General features: G+C 55.5%; 3 protein-coding genes across 3 annotated transcripts; 2 read left to right on the top strand and 1 right to left on the bottom strand.

Annotated features, from left to right (window-relative positions):
* The first annotated feature begins 1,110 nt into the window (after positions 1-1,110).
* LOC34624399 lies at positions 1,111-9,816 on the top strand. Its single transcript, XM_026337463.1, has 13 exons — positions 1,111-2,262; positions 2,868-3,261; positions 3,451-3,687; positions 3,998-4,252; positions 4,676-4,798; positions 5,347-5,523; positions 5,655-5,721; positions 5,865-5,980; positions 6,398-6,529; positions 6,692-7,054; positions 7,192-8,012; positions 8,161-9,180; positions 9,388-9,816. The coding sequence occupies exons 1-13, from the start codon at positions 1,378-1,380 to the stop codon at positions 9,814-9,816; spliced, it is 5,019 nt and encodes a 1,672-aa protein (XP_026193248.1). The 5' UTR covers positions 1,111-1,377.
* Positions 9,817-14,532: 4,716 nt separating this feature from the next.
* LOC34624360 (oligoribonuclease, mitochondrial) lies at positions 14,533-15,078 on the top strand. Its single transcript, XM_022737444.1, has one exon. It carries the CDS (start codon positions 14,533-14,535, stop codon positions 15,076-15,078), a length of 546 nt encoding a protein of 181 aa, XP_022592684.1.
* Positions 15,079-16,861: 1,783 nt separating this feature from the next.
* On the bottom strand, positions 16,862-22,946 carry LOC34624359. The gene is made up of 11 exons (XM_026337464.1): positions 21,740-22,946; positions 21,396-21,506; positions 20,909-21,138; positions 20,303-20,457; positions 19,864-19,965; positions 19,468-19,525; positions 18,963-19,115; positions 18,655-18,753; positions 18,389-18,481; positions 17,724-18,141; positions 16,862-17,670 (listed from the first exon to the last, which is right to left on the bottom strand). The coding sequence occupies exons 1-11, from the start codon at positions 22,944-22,946 to the stop codon at positions 16,862-16,864; spliced, it is 3,435 nt and encodes a 1,144-aa protein (XP_026193249.1).
* Between the last annotated feature and the right edge of the window lie 356 nt (positions 22,947-23,302).

The raw sequence follows: 23,302 nt of genomic DNA on the forward strand, positions 1-23,302 counted from the left end.
CCAGAGGCCTTCGTCTCGGCGTCTTGCTGCCCAGTCTACTCGTTGTATGTTCACCTGCCTCTCAGTCCTTCCTCGTCTGCACTCCGCTGAGGCTCTTCGCAGCAGCAGTTGTAGGCGCCGCAGCTTTAGAACACAGTCAGCGCTCCATTAGGAGTTCTTGCGAAGCCTCCACATCCAGAGTTTGCCAACTGTGCTCAGCCTAACGGTGGTCGCAGCTCAAAGCCACCCTTTCGGCCCGCTGTAATACTTCTGCCACAGAGCGTACGGATGCATCGAAGCCATCTGCAGCAAAATCTACAGCTCCTGAGGCGTCCTCTTCACGTGTCTGTGCCTCGTTCCGCTGCAGCGCCTTGCCTAGCGACTGGTGCCACGTCTTTTCCCCCTGCCGTGTGCGCTGTATGTACACTTGAGCAGCAAGCTGGCTTTTAGCGGCGCGTTACTGTTCGCCGCATACTTGGGTTTACGCCAGGAAAAGACAGCAGCAGCTGTTTGCATCTTCTGCGAAACACTGTAAGAAGAGACCCCCTGGGGAGGCAGCAGCCTTAGCAACACCAGCGCAAAAAGCCCAACGCGGCAGTTTAAGACAGAGCGGCAGCCTCAGCCGCCTCACCTTGCACAGCAGGCACAAGACGCAAGTGCACCTGAAACTGCGTTGCAAGCTGCACGCAGTCTGGCAACTGCAGCGCAAGAAATACGTTTCTCTGGCATCCACTGCAATACGCAGCACCCTTACAGACAGAGCTGCCGACCAGCAGATCTGCGCGAGGAGGAGGATTACTACCTGCAGACGAGCCGCCCGTGTCGTTTAACACCGCTCTTGACGTTTTCCTGGATTTAACTGCAGCAGAGATAGCAGCAGCAGCAGCTGCTGCCTCACTGCCCCTTTCCCCTCTGCCTTCCCATCTACCGCGTTTGGCAATGAGCGACATCAGAGCAGGGGCAGCAGGCAGCGCAGACGCTCACCCTGCAGGAGCAGCAGCGCCGACAGCTGACTGCACAGCAGCAACGAATATGGCGATAAACTTTGCAGGCGACGACCCGCTGATGTCTCCCGCCTGCGAAACCGTCTCAGCTGTTGCAGAAATCGAGCAGACAGCAGCCATCGCAGCAGCAGCCGCAGCAGCAGCCGCAGCAGTGCCCCCGCAGCCGCAGGTGCTTCGCACGGAAGCAGGCTGTTGCTTGCTGTGTCGTGAGAAGAAGGGGCTTACAGTTCTGCAGCTGCTCAGGGTACACCTGTCTTCGGAGGTTCCGGAAGAAGGAGGAGACAGCAGTGCCTCAGTCGAGGTCGCTGCCACGCGATCGGTGACTGGCGAACCACAGGATAGTGCTACGGGAAGCGCAACTGAGGCGGCAGCGTGCAGCAACGCTTACAGCAGCATGAATGGCGACTTCTCGGTGCAGCAGCAGCAGCAGCAGCCTCTGCAAACTGTTTTAATGCCATTGTTGTTCGTTCCGGGAGCAACAAAGGAGGCGTCGTGGTCTCCGTGCGGTCGAAGACTGGCTGTGGTGACTTCGGCTGGAGGACTGTTGCTGCTGGAGCATCCGACGTGGAGTGTGACTCCCCAGGTGCAACTGCAAGCTGCGCAGCAGCTGCTGCGCGCGGAGTGGCTGCTGAAGCAGGAGCGAGGGGAGTCGAAGGGTTCTGCAGCAGCGGCAGCCGCCGCTGCTGCAATTGCAGGTGCAACAATCGCCGCTGCCCCCACTGCAGCGCAAGCTGCGGCTGCAGCACTTCGGGAGGAGGTTCTGCAGCTGGTTACTGCCGAGCTGCAGCAGGAGCTCGTGTCTGCACCCCTGAAGCCAGAAATCGTGCCTCAGGATCAACACGCGCAGCTTGAAGACTACCAGCAGCAGCCCGTGCAAGTGGATCCCCAGGCTCAGGTGAAGGCGCTCCACTGGTCGCCTCTCGGAACTTATTTGGTAGCAAATATCCAGCCAGACGTGCGTTCCCAGCTGATGCAGCAGCGAGGCAGCAGCAACAACAGCACAGAAGGCGGCGTCAGCGGAGGCACTGAGGCCACTACCAACAAACCCGAAGTTACACCCCCTCCTCCTGCTGCTGCTGCTGCTGCTGCTGCTGCTGCTGCTGCTGCTTCCTCCGCAACACCGGGGGCAGCTGCTGTCTCCGAGCACAACGTATTTGTGTGGGAAGTCTCGACGCGCAGCGTCATGGTCTCATTGCAGCAGAAGAGGCTTGTCTGGCCCCTCCTACAATGGAGGGATGATGAAGCCTTTTGCTGCATGCAGAGTCGACCGCATTTGCTGGTAAGTGTTCCGCCTTTTCCCCCTCCCCACGCAGATACACTCACACAGATAGATAAACAAACACACGGATAGATAAACAAACACGCACACATGCACACATACATACATACATACTTATTCCGCATACATTTTCTTTTGTGAGCCTCTCTTGCTCGCTCATTGTATTGTCACGCTCCCGATACGCTCCGGCTTCGATTTCTCTGCCATACCTCTGGCCATGCACGCGCTGGCGTGCTGCAGTCGCTTTCCTTCTTGTGCTGCCTCGCCTGGTGACGCACATGCTCCCCCCGCCCCTCCCTCTGCTCCCGCAAGCGTTTGTTATTTCTCCGGCTTTTTGAGGGCAGATTTGCTGCCCCTCTCTGCGTCCTGTTGCCTCTTTGGCTTCCCGTCTTTGCTCGTGCATCTGTCTCTCCCTCTCTCTCGCTGCTTATAGCTTTACGTGAGAGTGAAAAGGTTTGAGCTGGGCCCGACTGGGCTGTACTTGGTACGCATACGTATATGCCTGGCTGCAGCTGCAGCTGCAGCTGCAAGCTGTATACCAGGTGTGCAGCTTGGCGTCTTGCGAGAGATGAAGGCTGCATGCTGCGGTGTGGGGGCCCTCGCAGGTGTATCCTGGTAACGACCTGAGACGCCTTCTCCTCCGCGTGTTTGTGCGGCGTCTGAAAACCTTTGAGGTGTGCCCGGCTTTGCAGCTTCAGCAGCAGGAGGAGCAGCAAGCGCAGCAGCAGCAGCAGCGATTGTGCATTGCCTGTTTCTCCTTTGGAGCCACCCAGCAGCAGCAGCAGGCGGCTGCTTCCCCGCCGTCCTTCTCGGTTATTGAAATTCCCAACGTTGCAGCGGCTGCCTCGTTCTCTGCATGCGCAGTAGCCGCTGCGAAGGAAAACGGAGAGGACGTGGAGGCGGCTGCTTGCTTCGAACCAGCACCGAATCCTCAGCAGCAGCTTCTGGACGTGCTGCAGGAGCAGCTGCAGAAGTGCGTGGACTCTGCGGGGGGGGGTGGTAATAGTGGCGGAGCTGGAGGGAGTGGCGGAGCTGGAGGGAGTGGCGGAGCTGGAGGGAGTGGCGGAGCTGGAGGGAGTGGTGGAGCTGGAGGGAGTGGCGGAGCTGGAGGGAGCGTCGGTAGCAGAGGTGCTGGGAGTGCAGGTGGGGGGAGTGGTGCAGCAGCTGGGGAGGGGGCTTCGGAGGCAGCAGCAGCAGCAGCAGCAGCAGCAGCTACTGCTGCTGCTGCTGCTTCAGTGCCTGCCGCTCGGGCTGCTGCTGCTGTGTCTGCGGCAACAGCAGTCGAAGCCTTGGCAGCCTATGAAAAGTCGCTGGTACGGCTGCTAGCGTGGCAAATTCTGCCATCTGCGGATTCTACGGATTTCCAGTGGAGTCCGTCGGGCGCAGCGCTGCTCGTTGTCGCCAACACCACAGTGGATGCAACAGGTATTTTTCTTTGCTCTTCTTTGCCTTGCCGAGCGTTCCTTCTTTGGAAAAGCCGCTTTGTCTTTTGAAGTGTGGCGTCCTCCGCCCTCCCTGGAACGTCTGTTTGTCTACTTGTCTGTAGCAGTGCGTGCCTTCGCTGCATTGCACGCGTGTTTGCTCCGCATTTTCAACGCCTTTGTGTTTTGCATCGTTGCCTTTTCCCGCCGCATCGCCTGCGCATGTGCACGCTCATGTATCCTCCCTTCTTGGCTGCAAGGAGGGCTTGAGCCGCCGCTTCTCCCTGCTGCTGCGTCTTTCCGCGTTGCTGTAGGGGAAAATTATGGAGGCGTGGGAGACTGCTGGGCAGTGTCTCTGGGACCGCCGCAGCATCCCCAAGCAATCTCCGCGCTGCAGCACTTACAGCGGCTCGCTCTCCAGCAGCAGCAGCAACAGCAGCAGCCACAAGAGGAGTCTCGGTTGTCGCTATACTGCTGCGTGCGGCGCATCAGCAAGAAGGTCGTGCAGGATGTCAAGTGGAGCCCTACAAGGGACGAATTTGTCCTTATTGAAGGAAAATCTCCGAGCGGTAAGCCGTCACCTTTGGGCTTTTCAAGGCGCACGAGGGAGTTTTGTTTTGCTGATCTGTTGTTGTGGGCCGTGTGGTGTCTCCTGGGGCACACACACACACACACACACACGTATCTCTCTCGCTGTTGCCACGTGGGCGGTAGCTCTTATAAGGCGAGGGAGGATTCGAGCCAGCTGATTGGAGATGCTATCCTGGTGGACGGTTCGATGCATGGGGCGTGTTTCGCCGCGCGCTTTGACAAGTCCATGGCTGTGTGGGGGTGTATGCAAGAAAACACACATCTGTCTATGACCTTCGGCATGCAAGAATGCATGCACATATTGGACACGCTTTGTGTCAGAAGGCGGGGCAGAAGACGCGCAACATCTCGCCACATTTCCTGTATGTTTGTGTGTGTGTCTGTCTGCTCTGCTGTCGCAGACATTGTACTGTTGGATCGCCAAGGACGCACGCAGTTTGTATTTCCGCGCCGCTACCGCAACTTTGTGTCCTTCTGTCCGTTCGGGCAGATGGCAGTAATTGCTGGCTTTGGGAATTTAGCCGGTACGACACGTCTCCCATTTCTCGTGCTTCTCTCAAGTGTATCTCACGGAAGGGGTGCCTGCCTTTTTCTCTTCACTTGAGAGGGAAGGAAGAGCAGGAAGGAAGGAAGAAGGAAAGGGTTGATTGTTGTCTTTGTGCCTTGTCCTCGATCATCTGATGCCTGGGATGTTTTAGAATCTTTCGCATCGGAAACCTCTGTTGCCTGTTGCGTTGTGTTCTCTCGATTTCCGAGAGCTTTTCTCTCTCTCTCTCTCTATCTGGGCTGAGCCTTGCCGTATGTGTATTCGGCTGTCGTGTCTTTTTCTGTCCCATGCCCCTCTCCCTCTTCCCCCTCTACATCCTACCCCTCTTCTCTATGAATGTGTGCTCCTTTGTGCCAGTATTTGCGAGATTTACGCGCGGAAACTGCGTGTGCTTGACACGCCTGGTTCCTGCCTCCCGCCGCCTCCCCGTATTGGCTGGGGCCTGTGGTCGTGCTGCCTGCTGTCTTGAAGATAGATTTTTGCCGCCTCGAAATTTTTTCGTCCCCTTGCGCATGATGCATGCAGGTGAAGTAAGCTTCTATTTCCGAGACAGGGCCTCTCACGGCATGCAGCACATCAGTGAATTCAGAGCGCCTTGCAGCGTTTTAGCGCTTTGGGCTCCCTGCGGCTCGTATTTCGCAACGGCGTCCACTTACCCCCGCATGAAAGTCGACAACTGCCTGAATGTTTTGGACTACACAGGCAAGCATGTTCTGCTGCTGCAGCCACAAACGCGTTTGCGGGGGGGGGCACTAACTAGGCTGTTTCTTCGTTCCTGCCTTCTTGCTCCAAGGTGTCGACTCCGCGGCTGGCTGCGGGTGCCTTTGTTGCAGGCGAGCCTGTGCAGCGCCTCCAGTTTGACGAGCTGTATCACATTGCCTGGAAACCTGAGTCCGACTTGTAAGTAGCACAGCAGTAACAGTGCAGCAGTAACAGTGCAGCACTAGCAGCACACAGGAAGCAGCAGCAGTGTTAGGAGGCGAGCAGGTGCCCACCCTAGGGCGAGTCCAACCTGTCTCACGGGGGTGTGGTGTGTTGCGCAGAGTGCCTCCGCTGCCTCCCCGCCGAAACGAACGGCTGCTAGCTCTAGCAGAAAATCAAGCTTTTAGACCTCGAGGTGCTGCGCAGCAGCGCGGGATCACTGCCCGCATCATGAATGGTGAGTGATAGAGTGGTGAATCTCTAACCCCCCTTATGGACGTGGCAGTGAGGCGGCTGCTGCTGCTGTCACTGCTGGGTTGTGGGGTCGGCCATGAGTATTACAGGGCGACTTCCTCGTGCACTCTGGCGATCGCTTTCCTCTTTTAGTCTTCCTGCCTGCTTTTTTCCAAGACCTCCTGCATAAAGTCACGTGCTACTTTGCAGAGAGAGCGGTGCATAAAGTCACGTGGTACTTTGCAGAGAGAGCGGGAGACTCCGATTTGTGGCGCTGCGCGACGACTTGGGGAGTCCAGGGGGAGGTCCTCTCTGCCGCCTTCTCTGAGCCGACTCTTGTTGAGCCTCCTCCTCGACTCCCTTCGTCAGATTTTTCTTATTTGCAGTGCTCTCCCTCTCCTTCTTTTCCTGCGTTACTCAGGGGAGGCTCTCGACGAGTCCGAGCTGCCCGAGGAACTGCGCAGGCAGCGCGAGCAGATGAGGAGACGCAAGACAGCTGCTGCTGCAGCAAAGAAAAAAGAAACCGAGATTGTCGAATTGGAGTGGAGGCGGCGTACGATGATGCTGTCGGAACTGCTGTGCAGCTCTTCTTAAAACTGCCGGCCTAACGCAGCCCTTCCCTCTCAGGTGCTACTGCGGTTGCTCTGCCCCGAAGTTTCCGCAGCAGCAGCTTCATAGCTGGCCGTGCTGCCTGTGCGGCTGCTGGTGTGTTCAGAGCCAAGATCTGAGCAAAAAGCATCTCAGGACGAGGCAGCGGGAGCAGCTGCCGCTGCTCCCGCTGCTCCAGCGGCGGAGAAGAAGCAGAGGAGCGCAGGCAGCGGCAGCTCCACCAATTTGTCACAAGTCATTTCCGCAGGTAAAGGTACCGCGCTATCAGCAGCAACAGGACGCCAGCAGCTGCAAGAGGGTGCTCCCCCTGCGTCAGGCAGCGGCCCTTCTTCGGGTGATGAAGCGACAGAGGCGCAGTGTACTGCAGCAAAGCAGCAGCGGCAGCAGCAGCAGCTGTCACAGCAGCAGCAGCAGCAGCGCAGGAAGGCTTCAGACTTTGCCTCTTTTGGGCCAGATTTTGTGGCTCCCAGCAGTAAGTCAAGCGTGTTTTTGCTGCTTTCGTTTCACGCCTGAAAAAGCTATTTGCAGAACTGCGGCTCCTGCAGGCACCTAGTTGTCCTTCCTTCTAGTGGTATTTTGATTGGATTGCGGTTTTTTACTTCCCAGATGCAGTGGAAGATTTGGCAGCGATGTTGGAGCAGCACTCTCTGCAACACATCCAGCAGCAACAGCAGCAGCAAAAACAGCGCCAGCAACATTGGCAGCAGCAGTGGCAGCAGCAGCAGCTCCAACAACAGCAACTGCAGCAGCAGCTGCAACAACAGCAGCAGCTACAACAACAGCAGCAGCTACAACAACAGCAGCAGCTGCAACAACAGCAGCAGCTGCAACAACAGCAGCAGCTGCAACAACAGCAGCAGCAGCTACAGCAGCAGCTACAGCAGCAGCAACTGCAGCAGCAGCTGTTGCAGCAGGGTTCTCGCAATGCAGGACCGCAACAGCACCAGCAGGCAGCACCAGCAACTCTCCAAGCGTTGGGGGCAACACCGGCTGCGGTGGGTGTTATTGGCTCCCAGGTGCGGCCACAGCAGCAGCAGCAGCAGCAGCAGCAGCAGCAGCAGCAGCAGCAGCAGCAGCAATTGTCGCAGCAGCAGCAGCAGCAACTGTTGCAGCATCTGCAGCAGCAGCTTCAGATGCATCATGCGGGAAGCGGTGGTTTCTCGCGGGTACCAGGACACAACACGCAGCAGCAGCAGCAACAGCAGCAGCAGCAACAGCAACAGCAGCTATCGGCAGAAGAGCTTTCTGCAGCATTGCGGATGGTGCTGCCTAATGCCCCTGCAGCGCAGCAGCATCAGTTGCTGCGTCAGCTGCAGCAACATCAGTGGCAACAAGCCAACCGAGGAGAAGGCGCACTCAGCGCCATTGCAGCAGCTGCTGCACGACAGCAGCAGATGCTGCTTCTTAGGCAGCAGCAGCAAGATCTGGTATGATTCTGACCGCTTTCTTGTTTTCGTTTGCTGCTGCTCTCCCTGCTGCTTCCTTAGCTCTTGGGTGCACGTCTATGTTTCTACTTGTGTTCGGTGTCGGTCTGCGCAGCAGCAGCAGCAACAGCAACAGCAACAGCAACAACAGCAACAGCAACAACAGCAACAGCAGCAACAGCAACAACAGCAACAGCAGCAGCTGGAGTCCCAGCTGCGACCCTTACTGCAGCAGCTGCAGCGCAGCAGCGGAGACGCAACACTCGGGCGTGGAGCTGTTGCAATGCAGCAGCAGCAAAAAGCGCTTGCACTGCTGCGCGCCGCTGCAGCGCAGCAGCAAAAACAGCAGCAGCAGCAGCAACAGCAACAGCAACAGCAACGTAGTTTGTCCTTGCAGCAGCAGCAAGCCTTGCAGCAGCAAGAACTGCAACGCCAGCAGCAACAAATGCAGCAGCAGCAACAGCTGTTGCAGCTGCAGCAGCACCACTCGGAGCTGCAACGGGATGCTGCGCTGGATTTACAGCATCAGCATCACCCCCAGAGACAGCCGGCTTCCCCTGCAGCAGCAGCGGCTGCTGCCCTAATGCAACTTCCTAGGGAACAAGCTCGCTTGCTGCTGCAGCGGCTGCAACAAGGAGAAGGAGCCCAGAAAACCGCGCAACTGCTGCAACAATTGCAGCAGCAGCAGCTCGAGCAGCAGGAGGCGCAGCAGCAACAGCAGTATCGTGGCTCTCGCGCTGCAGCCGCAGCTCAGCAACGGTACGGTGTGCGACAGCAAGCGTGGGATAGCAGCAGCGCCGAAAATGAGCAGCACCAATACGCGAGGCAGCAGCAGCAGCAGCAGCAGCTTCAATTGCTACAGCAATTGCAGCAGCAGCAGCAGCAGCAGCAATTGCAGCAGCAGCAGCCGCCGCCGCAGCAGCAGCAGCAGCAGCAGCAGCCGCAACAGCAGCAGCAGCAGCAGCACAAGCAGCAGCTGCAGCAGCAACTGCTGCTCCAGCAACAGCTCCAGCAGCAGCAACAACTGCAGGAACAGCAATTGTTACAGCAGCAGCAGCAACTGCAGCAGTTATTGCAGCAACAGCAGCAGCGGCAGCAGCAGCAGAACCGCCGGCCTGATGTAATGACTGAAAAATGTTGGCAGTACATTGATCCGAAAGGCCATGTTCAGGTGAGACTTTCGGTTTGCTGATGCATGTTGCACCAGTGCTGCCGATGGCAATGGCATGAAGGGAGATTTCGGCTCTCGGGGAGCTTCGACGTAGAATGTCGTGTGCCCGAGTTGCAAGCGGGCATTTCTTCGGTGTAAACGTTGGGTAGCGTGGTGGAGTGTTCACTTGCTTTTTTCCTTTCGGCTGCTCTCTGCGTGTAAATGTAGGGCCCCTTCCTCATCAAGGAGATGTTCATTTGGAATACCATGGGTTACTTTGATCCAGCGCTTCCCGTGCGCTGCTGCCCCTCGGACAGGTTTGTTCCACTGAATAAACTGTATCCGCCTCCAATAAGGCCTTTCACGCAGCCACCCAAGCCTCAGGCAGCGGCGACTGTTGCAGCAGCCGCAATAGCCGCAGCAGCAGCCACCACTGCTGCTGGGTTCGGAACTAACAACGGGGGCGTGCCCTCAACTTCCAATACACAAAACACGGGGGGACTCACTGCTCCCTCCTCGACTCTCCTTGAGGATTGCGGCAATGGCAATAACACCGGAAGCTCTGGAGGGCCTTCCCTGGGCGAGCTTGGCGCTGCAGCTGCTGCCTCTGGGGGCAGCATACCCCATAGCAGCAACAACAACGATGGGCGCAGTTGAACCTTCTTAGCGGCGGCTTTTGCTGGCACTGTAGAGGCTCACTGCTGCATGGCTGCAAAGGGAGTGCAGCAGCTCTCCTTTTGCCTCACGGCTCTTCATTTTGCTGCTGCTGTCTTGTAATCCTTCAAGCGCTTTTTGCGTCAGCTGGCTATGCAGCCAGATCTGCTGCAGTTGCTGCTCCAGAAAAATGTGCGACTGCTGCAGCACAGCCTGTGCTGTGTGCCAGAGGCGCGTAAATTCTGCGGCCCGGGTGATCTGCCTGGCGGCCAGGAAAGGACCTGTTTCCCCTTTTCTGTGTCATTTTCTTAATGAATGCTGCAGCTGTGGCATCTGGAGCAGCACCTGTAACACGAGGAGCTCTGACAGTAGCAGCGTTGGCTGCAGGTACTTCACACCACTGTTGTGAGAGCGGCTGCCTCCGTCTTCCGTGTCGCACACGGCAACAGCTGGACTTGCATGGGTAGCAGCAGCTAGTGCTACAGTACACGCCTGTACTTCCCCCTTCTAGTGCTTTGTAGGCAGGGAGGGGGGTGCCCTTCGGTGGAGTTCCTGGCACTGCGCCAAAGACAGAGATTGCTACCTTGCGCTGTTTTCTATGGCCTCGGTGTTGTTGCTGCACCCACTGGACCTGATGCGATAGCTTTCTCACCTAGCCTCTGCCTCCTTCGCTGTAGCCTCTTTGCTGTTACGTCTGTGTTTTCTTGGTACGTGGCTCATCTTCCTCCTCCCGCGTGTATCATTGTTCTTCTTCTTTGCCCTGGTCCTTGCCCTTGGCTTTACTTTCTGCCTTGTAGCTGTGCTCGATTGACGTGTAGCCCCTTCCTGGCCCTGTCTTCCAACTAAAGAAAAGCGGTAACCATAGCAAGTATGACACCCATTTAAGCTGGCAGAGTTGATTTGCCTCTGGGGATAATAAGGGTAGCCCATTGGGCCTAAGTCGAGGCCCGACAGTTTCAATTTATGCACAGTTTCTCTGCATATTCCCGTCAATCGTCTCTCTGGTGGCACCCTGCTATCTTGCTGCCCCTTTATTGGCGCTTACACCTAACCCTGTAACTGCGTGCTTCCACTTTTTCTCTGTCTCACTCAGATGCCTGTAGCTTTCGTTCTCACGACTCCCACGCTTTGTTGCCTGTGTGTTCTCGGGTGCTATTATTTGGAGGCACGTAGCAGGGGTCGATGACAACGCCCTATGTAATTTTGTTGGAGACACCTGGTGAAGCGCCTTCTGCAAAGTGTGTGAGCAGTCACGGTGCATGGTGCTCGTCTCGAATGACCCTATCTTACATTGCAGCCACTCGCCGGCAGCCTTTAGTCTTAGTAGCTCACCTTTCTGGGTGATGGTGTTTGTGTACTTCGTAGCAGTTTGAAAGCTGATTGCAGACGCAGTTTTCCCTCGATTATTTGTGGCTTGTAGGAAAGAAACATTGCAGACGATAGTGCCAAGTGGGCTTTCGTATTGCATAGACTTACTATAGGGCCACTGAGCACCAGCTACCTCTCATACTCCGTTACTCTCCACCCTGCTTTACGCGTCAATGCGCCTGAGGTACTGTAGCGGAAGCATAAGGAAATTCGACTAACAATACACTTGAGACGAACTGCAGGCAGGCAGTAGGACTGCGGATGATCGGTTGGCTATTACAGACAGCGCAGCTCTACATACTGTAGCATTAAGGACCTGTGAGTTGGTGGAGCTTCCTTCAGGTGCTTGCCCGCACACTAAGCACATGAAGAATCTGCTCGACGCGAGTCAACGGGGTGTGAGGCATAACGCTCTCCCTAAGGACTTTAAAAAAGGCCTTCCCAAAGCTAAGTAGCGCAATTATCTGTATCTTGTCAAGAACTACATCTCACTATTCCCTTATCACCCCACAGAGTTGAAAGCTTAGAAAGAATGGCAGCTGGGGTGCATGGTGCTGCATTGAGCAATTAGAGCATTCGTACGCTGCAGGATAACTCTAAAGGCACGCATTTCATGATAAAAGAATGAACATTAGGCCGCATCCTGCAACAAATGTAATACTTATAAGGTGCTACTGAAGTGCAGCTGGGGCTACTTCAGAGAGTTGATGCGTGGTAAGGAATTACACAAGACACTGCTGGACAGTTCATACCATATAAAAGAAACAGATACCTATATACAGTGAAAGCTTTTGCAACGTAGAGACTACGCGATGTATAGATCCTCCTCATATAAGGAAAACCGTGGTTAGAAACCCATCCGGAAGATCAATAAAAATCTCTAGAGGTCAAATTCGAGCAGCTTCCCCTCACTCTTTCCCGCATCACCTAAGGGTTCTGGAATACGCGAAGACACTGTACTGCTCCACCTAAGCGTTACTTATGAAGCCATGTAGCCTTGGACTCAATACAAACTTAAAAGAAAGAATGTAGAAGCTTTTACAAAGATCTCCCAGCTTTATGTGCCCTCGGTCCTCACGGTTTTGGCGTGAGGGGAGAGGAACCGCTAAGGCACGTGCTCTTTACCCAAAAACACTTTGAAAGTTCGCAGCCAGGGAATTATGACAACCCACTACAACTGCACTTAACGGATGAGCGGACAACAGCTATATCGAAACATTTGGTGCTCCAATCGAACAATCCATCAAAGAGCTCCGTAGAAGGACGTTTAACTCCGGAGTCAAACAAACTTAACTAGGAAGTTATTGAGTGCCCTTTCATACAATCTTCCTTTCTGTGCCCATGCCTTTCAGGGCTCTGACATGAGCGAAGAAGTTCAGCTACAGTGTGCTGCTGCTCCACCCTTTATTCACCTTCAACATTCAAGCTACATGCCTATTAAAACTAGCCCCCAAGTATCTAGCTTTGCTTCTTGCCGTATTGAGCTAGCACTATTCTGCAATGAACACGATCTAAGAGCAAGACTGAATCGTTACCTCTCTATATACTAAGGAGTAGATGTGACTAGTGTAATACATGAGGAAGGCTAGAACCCGCTGCACATGTGTGCTTAGCTGGTAGAGCGCGTTCAGCTACACTGAGGCACTATCTCATCATCGGCTCTAAATGCCAATGAGGCCCAGACGTACCACAATACAGCAGTGCAACTTTGCACCCGAATTACTGTTTGCCTTTCGCATCTCCCCCTTTTCCTGTTGCTTCGTTGCATAGGATAGTTGTGCCTCTTACACCAAGGCAAGCTCAGATGAATACACATATTGGCACATCCTCAGCTTTCTCGGCGTACTGAGATCTTGCATTTCATAGGCGCTCCACCTGCTGTACAAGCAGGTATAGTGGCTGGTTAATCATGGGAAAGTTTGGACACCCATCGAGCAATTACCCCTCGCTACATAACGATTCCATAGTTTAAAACATGCCTAATAGAGCGCAGTAGGAAAGATTCGACAACAAGCACATCCCGCCGAGGGGGCAAACTGACAAACTCGCTTTTGAAATCACTGCATCTTTTGTTGTGCCAACTTGACAGTAGCTCTTGGTGATGCTGTATGTGCCGCTATGTCACGCAACCGCGAACTTTTAAATGCAAAAAACAGTTTCCGCCGTTTGCAGACGTGCTGTGCCCAGTGGTTTGGGATTTCATTGCCCAGCAAAGGCTTTAAAGGGAGGGGGGCCCTAGGAGTCCCTTGGAGCAAGCATAGAACGTTCAAACCACCCAGTTTGTACCCCTTGAACTCTATGCATCTCGGTGCCTGATATGTCCAAGTTCGAGTTTGGTAATTGGCGGCAAGTTGCCTGGTGCAAGACACGACCTTGTGCTTTTTGCAAAGTACAGGCGGGGGAATGAGTGGGAGCACTAGGCCTCAATGGCTGCAGACGGAGGGCCCCACAGCCGCAGCACCTAATGCTTTAAAGCCACCAGGATCGGCTCTGACCTCGTTTAATCCCGAAATAGGTTTCAGAACCTAATTGGGGTATTGTAGCGGCTGGGGGGCCAGGTGAAAAAGGGAACTCCAGGCTGACGCTACTGGGAAAGAGGGCTCTCGGGATCGCTCTCGCCCTCACAACGAAATAATGTCCTTACCTGGAGGTGTTTCAGCCATCGCCCCTCTTTCTGGAACTATGCAAATGCAATCAGCCACTTTTTACTGTGGTCACCGCTTGGCAACAACACCAAAATTTCATTGGTAGAGCTTGGGTTGGGAGTGTAAGCATTTCCTGCCCCTAGGTAATGCATATTGTCAACTCCTCTCATAAATCTCCTTGGATTGTTGGTCAGAAGCACCTAAAAAACCTTTAGTACGCCAGCACCCAGCAAGAAGGCTTCGGAGGCTCCCCCTAAAAGGAATCGCAGCGCTTTGTGCTGCTTGCTGCCGCTGCCGCAACATTAGCGGTCCTCTCTCTTCTGCATCGGCTTTCAAGACTAAACACAATCAGCAGCAGGTACTGCTGCTGATTGTGTTCAGGGTGGCACAGGCATTCCGAAGAACACCTTGGACAGAGATCAGTAGAGGTGAGAAGGCGTCCCTCCAAACAAATGGCCTAACCAATCATTGTCTACAGCTGATGACAGGCGCAAAGGCACGCGGATCCACCGAAAGACGCGGAGACTGATCAAGGAAGTGACACAGCTGTAATGAGCTTGAGGGTTTCTAATAGCTGTTATCATTTTCTTTACCTCCTCATGCGTGCGTCCTCTTGTTGCCGCATGCTTCCTGGTTTGTCTGCGTCGTGTCCTCTTTGCAGAACCTCCCCTTCATCGGTCCCTCTCTCATTTGAACTTGAAGACCGATGGGACGGCAATTCGAGCAGCCCCTTTTGTGGCTGGACTGCGAGATGACGGGGCTTGATCCTTTAAAGGATAGGATTTTGGAGATCGCATGTATATTGACGGATGGGAATCTAGAACACATGCAAGAGGGGCCCTGTATGATATTACACTGCCCGAAAGAGGAGCTTGACGAGATGAATGACTGGTGCAAGGAGCAGCACGGGAATTCAGGGTTAACGGAAGCGTGTATGCGAGCAACACTGACTGCACAAGATGCTGAGAAGCACATTATTGCCTTTCTCAAGGAAAATAACGTGGGCATGAAGGAGGCAGTGCTAGCTGGTAATTCGATCCATATGGACAAGGAGTTCCTCAGGAGGGAGATGCCTTCTCTCTTAGAGTTCTTGCACTACCAGATATTAGATGTGTCAAGCATCAAGATCCTTGCTCAGAGGTGGTTCCCCTCGGTCGCACCCCCGCGGAAGATGTATCTGCACAGGGCCCTAGATGACATCAAGGAAAGTATTCAGGAACTGGCATATTATCGCAATAACCTATTCAAATGAATCAACAGGGGCATACCGAGGATGTACACTTCCCATGAAAGCACACAAAATCTTCGAAACCTCCCACAAATTATCGCGATGTAGGGGCACGCAGTGTTGTGCTTTTCTTACCAAATGCACCCGGCGAGCCGCCAGAGCAGCCAGGCCATGGCTGCTATAGCAGAGTGCTGAGGAAGAACGGCGATAGGGGTATGATCTAGTGAGAGAGGGTGAGACCCCTCAAACCGGGTTAGGATGGCAACAAGAGGGAGGAATGAATCGGGATGGGGACTCCGTCATCCCCATTGGCATCACCGCCTTATGCCCTATTGATTCGGAGGGTGGCTGGGAGAGGTGCTTGCTGCAGCACCTGTAAATCGTGGACCTTCGAGACTGTTGACGCAAATCTTCGGAAGTTTGTATCTATCTCCTTCGTGTAGCATACTTCTTTCGGTTCATCCCGAGTGGTTGAGTAACATACCTTTGTAACCCAGGAGAGACAGGCAGATCTGTTGGCTTTGCCTTGCGTTTTTTGAAGCTGCCGAGGTGTAGATAGGGACTGAGTACCTCGGGCCTTTAGACTTATGCATGCATCTGTGGAGCATTCTTGTGGGTGTGGCCGTGTGGTGCGCTGAGATGCGTTGGGTGACACACTCGTGATCACCAGGGAGTTCTCAAGGCTGGGATTTTGGATCCTGGTTTTGCAAAGCCATGCCAGTGGCCTTAAGAGCTCCCCCCCTTCCTTGCCCCCCCATTTACCCTCCATTGCAGTGCAGCCGACGGACTTGTTTGCTCTATGCAGTGGACGGGGGCCGGTGACTGACCTGCGGGGGCCTTATGAGAAGCCTCTACGTCTGGCTAATCCTACGGGCTGTGTTTGCGGTTGCTGGCTAGCCTTTTGGATTTGTCTTCGAGAAACCCACAGGCAGTGCAGTGGATTGGATTCTGTCACTTCGGCCCTCCCTTGTAGTTAGAACGAAGTGTAAGGCCTGCAGGCCTCGTATTTTTATCTGCCTTGCTGGGCTGCTTCTCGAGTCGACGCACCAGGAAGGCTGCACACCGGTGGCTGCTCGTTGCACTGCCCCTCTTGAAGAAAAATAGAGGCTGCGACTCTTAGAGTCTGGTGCGAGGCAACAATGGGTGCACTGGAGCAACTAGCCACAAGCTTGGGATGAGGCAGAGGCCGCGTGGAAGTGAAGACTTCCAGGTGGAACAAGGGTCACCAAGAATAGCAATGCATGTTGTGAAGTCTGGAATCCGCAGTTCGCTGATAGTTTGCTCAGTGTCTACTACACCCTGAAAGTGCATGTGTCACGAACCTTACACCTGCACGCGTTCGCCGGACAGTTGCCTGCAGTTAGCCACCAATCCGTTGCACCCTGTTTGACAAACACTTCAGCAGCTGCATGTACAGTTGCTGCAACTACAGACGACTGTTGCAGGTGTGCGAAAAGCGGCTTCTTCGGTGGCTGGATGGCGGAGGTGGCAGTGGGCCTCCGTGCATTTGCTGCTTCCTCAAGCGCTCTACCACGGAGGGCCACTCCCCCTGCAGTTGACGGATTTGCATACCGAGCTGCTAGATGCATGCGTTTGCGCAGCTGCCATGTATGATACCTTATGTAGCTATGGAAGGCGGCCTTTTATTTTTTGTAGGCCACACCTTGCACCAACAGCGGCAGCAGCAGGGGGACTAGGGGCTGTTAGTGAAGCAATCTATAGCATCAGAGGCTCGGTGCCGGTTCCAGGCGCTCTGGAGTAGCAGTCTAGCAAAAGAGAGCGGTAGCAGTGGTGCACCTTGGTTCCCTTAGAAACCAGGAGTGGGGTTTTGCGCTAGTACAGCTGGCGCCGCTGCAGCAGTTGCTGTGCGCGTGCGTTGCCTCTTACGCCGCTTCCATTTTTGCTGGGCTATTGTGACAAGGCCTAAGGCCAAATCTGGCCCTCCGGATAGAGGACACTTTCCCTCGGTGTCGTTTGGTGTCTCCTTCTCCCCATTCGTGGGCCGCACTGCTGAGTCTACTGGTCCTGCTGCTGTTGCTACTGAGGTGGTCGCGGCATCGACACTGGTCAGACCTGACGCGACTGCAGCAGCAGCAGCTGTTGGTACTGCTTCCGGTGGAGGAGGAGGAGGGGGGTAAGCGGGGAGCAGCAAGAATTCGGAGCTAGTGGTTCTGCCCGTCTGAGGCTGCTCCGCCGGAGCTTGCAGGAGCTCATCTCTTCTTCTTTTGCTGCGAGAGTGCAGCAGTTGGTCCCTCTCCATTTGCTGCAGTTGACTGTACACCCAACGCGCCACTTGCCGGGCCATGCGGGTGGGGATGTACGCCTGAGAAAGCCACAGAAGTAACACCGACAGGACTGAGCACTTTGAGCTGAGACGGCCTCGTAGCTGTGCTGCCCTCGCTGCTCCTCCTGCTGCTGTTGCGTTTGCCGAGGCAAATCGACTTACGTCCGCGAACGAGGGAGATGCAGCAGCACCTACTGCGACTGAAGACACACCCAAAAGCCCCGAAAGCCATGGCAAGCGAAATTTGTGGGGCATGCCCGTAAGCGCGCAGAAGAGCGACGCTACCATAGACGTCGCAGGCAGACCAAGATACGGAGAGCAGGAAACTCGCTCTACAGAAGGGTGTTAGAGGGTGTTACGAGCAGCAGGAGGCGCAGCAACGGACTCCTGAACTCCACGTCTTGCATTCGGTGAGACAGTACGGCTGAAGAAATGCGAATGACCACGGGAGACTTGAGAGCCTCCGCCCCTCCGGAGAAGAATCCTCCAACGCGCACAGGCAGCTGCTGCGGCTGGCAGGCCTTGTCACTGGAGCTTCCGGGGGTGTTGCTCTCGTTGCTGCTGCCGTTGCTGACGTCTTCCAAGCCCTTGAAAAAACGCTGAGAGTCCTTATCCCCCACTAGGGTGTCTTGTAAGGAAGGCGCAGAAGCAGGCACTGTTTCAGCGTCGAGCAGACCTTCCTGGTCAGCGGCAGCCCCTCTGAGCACCTCGGCGGACGGTAGCAGTTCAGCGGCGTCGTCTTCTCCCGCCTGATCCTCTTCCTGTGATCGCTGCTGCTTTATCGGCTGCAGAGTCTCTTGCGACTTTGCAGGAGCAGGCGGCGCTGTGGCCCTCTCCAGCGCGGTCTGCAACAGGCGCAGCACCCATGACGCCACCAACCCCGACACGCATGCAGTTGCGTGCATGCACGCGTCCTCAGTAACAACTGTCGCCGGCAGTCCAACGGCCGGCTGGCTACATCCAATGCAACATCGATCCCAGCAGAGACTGTCCAATCGCTACTAGCTGGCTAGCTACTAGACAGCCCGCTGCACGACAAAGGCGGCTCACCTGAATAGCCTTCAGAATTTCAGGACCGTAGCGGTGAATCGCAGCCGGTGTGGGGCGGATGGCGTGACGCAGATGCACATGCTCCAGGGGCCTCTAAAACGGCAGCAGCAAGATGGCTCATAGCAGCGAACAGAGTAGCAATGGACGCGGCTTATCCCGCAGACACGGGCAGCAGCCACAGTACGAAGAGAAGCTGCACGGCAGTTGGAGGATTCGCTGCACGGCAGTTGGAGGGTTCGTTCGAAGGGTCTCAAGAGTCTCCTTACGCGTTGTGCAAGCAGCAAGACGCAAGCGTTGGGGAGGACCGCGTGGGGACTGACATCTCTCTTTCTGGCGACACTATCTCTCCAGGCGAGGAGTCCCTTCTGCACGGGCACCCCACATCGCAGCACAAAGCCTCGCGCCTCAGGAGCAGCAATCGCGGAAGAATAGGCGAGAGCGCACACTGTCCTCTAGCGAGAGTCAAGCATTAGAAAGAGCACCTTTCGCGCTCAAAACAAACGACCAAGGCGTGATTACACGTGAGCAACCCCAAACAGGCACAACTGCAGCCAGCAGGGGAAGCCTGCCTCACAAGAACTGCGACGGAGAGGGGAGCAAGGGCTGTGTTGTTCCTCCTAAGCATCTGGGCAGCCTCCGCCTCCGCATCGAATGGCCCCTCCGTGTATAAAGAAAGGCAGATGTTGCGGCTCCGTTGCAGCACACCCAGCACCGCAGCCCGACCAGACTGCAGCAACAGAAACACACCACATGTCCCCGCACTGCGACCAACCCCACTCTGCGAGCACTGCTATGCTATTGCTGTGCTAAAAGGGCCTCTGTTTGCAGCTCAGTGGTGCTCCTCAGACTATCGTATTGCGATGGTGATGCCGCTGCTGACTCTTGTGCTGCTCCAGCTGCCCTTCCTGCTACAGCTGACCGCCTGCCCCTCCTGCGACAGCAGCGGCTGCCACTGCTGGTGGTAAAGCTGCACCGACGCAGCCCCTAAGAAGCGTGACCGCTTGATCACAAGCACGGCAACCTCTTCGAAGCCCTACCCACTGCATCAGCACTTGCAGCGCCTGCTAACTGGTACTTACAGCCGTGGGGGTGCCTAGGTCGTGGGGTGTGGTGCACCGCAAAGTGTAAATTCCTGTCCTGTAGCCGCACAAGCAGAGCGCACGAGTACAATGGTATTCGACAGAGCAGTAGCATCAGCTGCAGTTTTGTGTATGTGTATGTACGTGTATGTCTATGTATGAGTGTATGCATGTGTGTGTGTATGTGTGTGTGTGTGTATGTGTGTGTGCGTGTGTGTTGGATGCGTCAGCACGGCACCAGCCACCCACGCTTCTGCGTTGAATGGGGGTTAGAGGCCGAGGCAGTTTCTTGGCATCAGAGGTCATCAACAGTTTGTCAACAGGAAAGAGCTGACAGCGACAAAACAGCACCGGCTAAACTCTCGACAGCAACAGCGACAGTAGAAGAAAACGCACTCGTCATCCCTTGATAGGAGCTGATTCTGCATGCACTGGTAAAGATATGGAAGGTAGTGCGTGTCGGAGCGTCCGTAATTTTTCATTTCGTCGCTAAGTGGCCTAAGCACAAACGTCCCACACGAGAGCAGCAGAAGAAAGGGAATCAATAGAGGTGACAATAACTGATCTGGTGGTGGCAAATACAGCGGCAGTGCTGACGGCGGGGGGGGGGGCGATTGGGGAACGGCAGCTATTTCCAGGCACAGAAACAGCAGCTTCTAGGGGATCAAGGCTCAACAGAAATGAGGGACGCCAGCAAAGCATCTCTGGAGAGCTGCGAGATGCTGCTGCTGCTTAAATACGCTATTATTACTAAGGAGACAATCGAACGAACGCAAAAGTGCAGCAGAAAAGCAGCCATGGCAGCTGCAGCAGCCATGAGGACAGAAAGGCCTACCTGATTCTCCAGTCCGCTAGTTGCATTTTGGTGTCTTTGCGCTTCTTGAGGTAAAAGCTGAGGAGATTTGCTAGGGAGGCCCCACCGGGGATAGTGAGAGTCCGAGCAGCCACCGCTGTATCGAAGACGTTCACGAAGTATACGGAGAAGTCTCTCTGTAAATAGGAAGACGCAGTCAAGGGCGCACACAGACTCGGACGCGCTGATAGTTGCAGCAGAGCAAGACGGTGCGAGACAGGGAGAATGACGATGGCAAGGGCAGACAGGAAGCGGATGAAGCAGCATCGTGAGAAGCCCTCTAAATAACACAGCAGCTGGACAGACAGCAGAGCCTCCCTGCGAACCCCGGCTTGCGCCTGGTACGGGGTGACAGATGGCCGCAAGCAGGAAACAAAGTGAGCGCTTCTCAGCCACACAGAGGGGGCACGCAGAAACGCAGCTCGAGGCAGCGACGCAAAAGCGCAAAGAGGAACCGTCTCAGAGAAACGTTTGCCGGACGCCTGCGTCCACGACGCATGCACAGCCCCTCTGGAGGGCCCTCAACGCCGAAGTGCCTTGTAAGAACAAATTTGCACACCTAGAGACCGTTGGACAAACACTACCCACCTGAAGCCAGAGGACGTCGCTTGTTGCACCGTGCATGACCTTTAGGATTTTGGGATCTGCTGTGAGTCTGTTGAGCTGCGTGAGCTCGTAAAAGAGGGAAAACGGATCGACGAGGAAGTCCTTAGGGGCCCCCGCGCTGGTGCACGTGGAGAGCTGCAACAGGCAAACGAAGCCTTTGTAGCTCTCGTAGGAGTGATGCTCGGTATCCAGAGCGACAACGCGGTGCCGACCTGCAGAGGCGCAAAGAAAAAGCCACGCAGCTTAACGGACTTGAACACTGCACACTGCTCGAAAGGCGCTGGGAAAAAAGCCGCACAGGAGATGCAACTGCTCGCGCTGCTGCGTAAAGAGCGCCACCGGCAGGAACGGGGGAACTGGCAGCAGAAGGCGAAATAATCGGAAGGAGGCAACAACGAGGAGGCGATCCCGATAAGAACAACAGCGCCGAGAGAGAGAGATAGAGAGAGAGAGAGAACGAGGAGCCCACCGCTGCAAAGCTCGTCGAGCATTTCTCGGAGTTGCCGCGGAGTTTCCACAATCACCAAGGGCGTCTCCTCTGTGGGGGGAGCGACAGGGGGTTCCTTCATGGAGAAGAAGTCTGCGGAGCAAGAGACGCAGCGGGGGCACACCACACCAGCGACAGACTTCAGTAGAAGCGGCTCTTCTTCGGACGCTGCCGGTGCGATTGCAGCTGCAGGAGCTGCAGCAGTCCATGCGAGGGAAGGGGGGCAGACGAGACGCTCAAGGCACAGAATCGGCAACGCCTAACACGCGATGAGAAAGCCGCTTGCTCGAGCACCGTAGAACAAGCACAACAGCCAGATACTGTACCTGCGTAGACACCCTGCTGCAACAGGTCGTTGTCTAACAGCCACTCCAGGTCCTTTAATTCTCCTTCGTACGGATGGGGTAGCGGTTCAGTGCTCTCTGCTTCGCGTTCAGCCTCTTCTTCCTGCTGCAGGCGAAGGAGCGCTTGATCGCGCTGCTTCAGCAGCAGCAGCTGCTGCTGCTGCTCCTTCTGCGTTCGGCCTGGTGAAAATTCGGCAGCGGCAGCGGCAAGCGCGTCCTCCATGATATCCTTCCGTCTTTCGATCCACAGAGCCCTTCGCCTCTGCGCGGTCAGAGTCGCCTCAGACAGAGGGTATCTTCCGTGAGGCTTTTGCTGCATTCGAGGAACAAATAGTTTGCTGTAGTTGTCGATCAGGAAGGCCCACTGGCTTTGGGGTCGGCCCTCCAGTTGTGTGAGCAACGATTCGCGACTTCCATCGCTGCCTTTTAGCTGCTGCACCAAGGGGCTGGTACCTGATGTAATGCGCTTCTGCTTTTGCCGCCTCTGCTGTTGCAGAGTATCCTGTTGCTCCTGCTGCTGAGAGGGGGGCTGCCCAGAGGGCGCGAGCCGCATGCGTATCTTCTGTTGAGGGTTCTGCCGGTGTGCCTCTAAGGAGGCATCCACAGCCTCGAGCAGATCATCGAGCAACGCTTGCACTCCGGAGCCAATGCCTTCATGAATCTGTTGCCCGTCCTTTTGTAGGAATCCGCTGTTGCTGGCGCTGTTGCTGGTGCTGTTGCTGGTGCTGGTCAAGTTGTTGCTGCAGCTGATGGAGGCGCTTGGATCAGCGAGATCGCGGTAGAGGGCCTCTGCTCTCCTGAGAGGTGCCAAAGAAAGAGCTCCGCCCGCGCAGCCACTGGATACGTCGATCAACGCCCTCAGAGTATCTGCTGCTGCGGCTTCGGCGGCTCTACGCGCGTTGCTGTTGCTGCCGGTCTGTATGGTGTAGTCGTCGCCAACGGGGATCTTTTGCGCTGCTGCGGCGACTCCAGCAATGAGCTGCAGCAAGGATTTCAGGCTGTTCGAGCTCGTTGCAGAGGTCGAACAGCCGTCCGCGGAGGCCAAGGGGGGGGAAGAGGGGGGCCCAGCTGCCACCCCAAGAGCGGCGGAGGAGGAGCCCTCTGAGGTCGGCTTCTCATCAGAAGCGCTGCCAGGGGCCCCTCGCTGCTGCTGCAAATACGTGTCTACCGTGGAGAGGCAGAAGTTCATCGTGCGGGGAACTGCAGTGAGGGGCCCCCGAGGGGTAACCGGGCGACGGGCCTCCGGGGGCTATGGGGGCCCTGATGATTTCAATGGGCATATGGTGTCAAAGACGAGATCTGCAGAGTGAAGAGAGAAGAGAGCAAGCTTGGAAGAATAGCAATGCATCCATGAGGGAGGGACTCTTAGGGGCCCTCTGGGTGCACTGGGGCTGACGATGCCTGCGGGGTTGGACTTCTGGCACTGCTCGGCGACGATATTCCAAAAGCGGAATTGATGACGCATATGGAGTTGTTCATGTTCGCAAGAGTCTGGGAAGGGCTGCGAGCTTTCTTCAAGCAAAGAGCAGGCAGTCAGTGGGGCTT

Source organism: Cyclospora cayetanensis, unplaced genomic scaffold (genome assembly GCF_002999335.1).
Source record: "Cyclospora cayetanensis isolate NF1_C8 unplaced genomic scaffold, CcayRef3 CcayRef3_contig_184, whole genome shotgun sequence".
NCBI lineage: Eukaryota > Apicomplexa > Conoidasida > Eucoccidiorida > Eimeriidae > Cyclospora > Cyclospora cayetanensis.

Bases quoted from the DNA above. Each gene is read 5' to 3' on its own strand.
- LOC34624399 (XM_026337463.1), top strand. From the start codon at position 1,378: ATGAATGGCGACTTCTCGGTGCAGCAGCAGCAGCAGCAGCCTCTGCAA. The intron at 4,253-4,675 runs GTAAGCCGTCAC...CTGCTGTCGCAG, and splicing joins TGAAGGAAAATCTCCGAGCG to ACATTGTACTGTTGGATCGC. The intron at 8,013-8,160 runs GTATGATTCTGA...CAGCAACAACAG, and splicing joins GGCAGCAGCAGCAAGATCTG to CAACAGCAACAACAGCAACA.
- LOC34624360 (XM_022737444.1), top strand. From the start codon at position 14,533: ATGGGACGGCAATTCGAGCAGCCCCTTTTGTGGCTGGACTGCGAGATG.
- LOC34624359 (XM_026337464.1), bottom strand. From the start codon at position 22,946: ATGAACTTCTGCCTCTCCACGGTAGACACGTATTTGCAGCAGCAGCGA. The intron at 21,139-21,395 runs GTGGGCTCCTCG...GCGCCTCTGCAG, and splicing joins GCTCGACGAGCTTTGCAGCG to GTCGGCACCGCGTTGTCGCT. The intron at 18,482-18,654 runs GTAAGGAGACTC...CTGCCGTTTTAG, and splicing joins TCTTGCTGCTTGCACAACGC to AGGCCCCTGGAGCATGTGCA.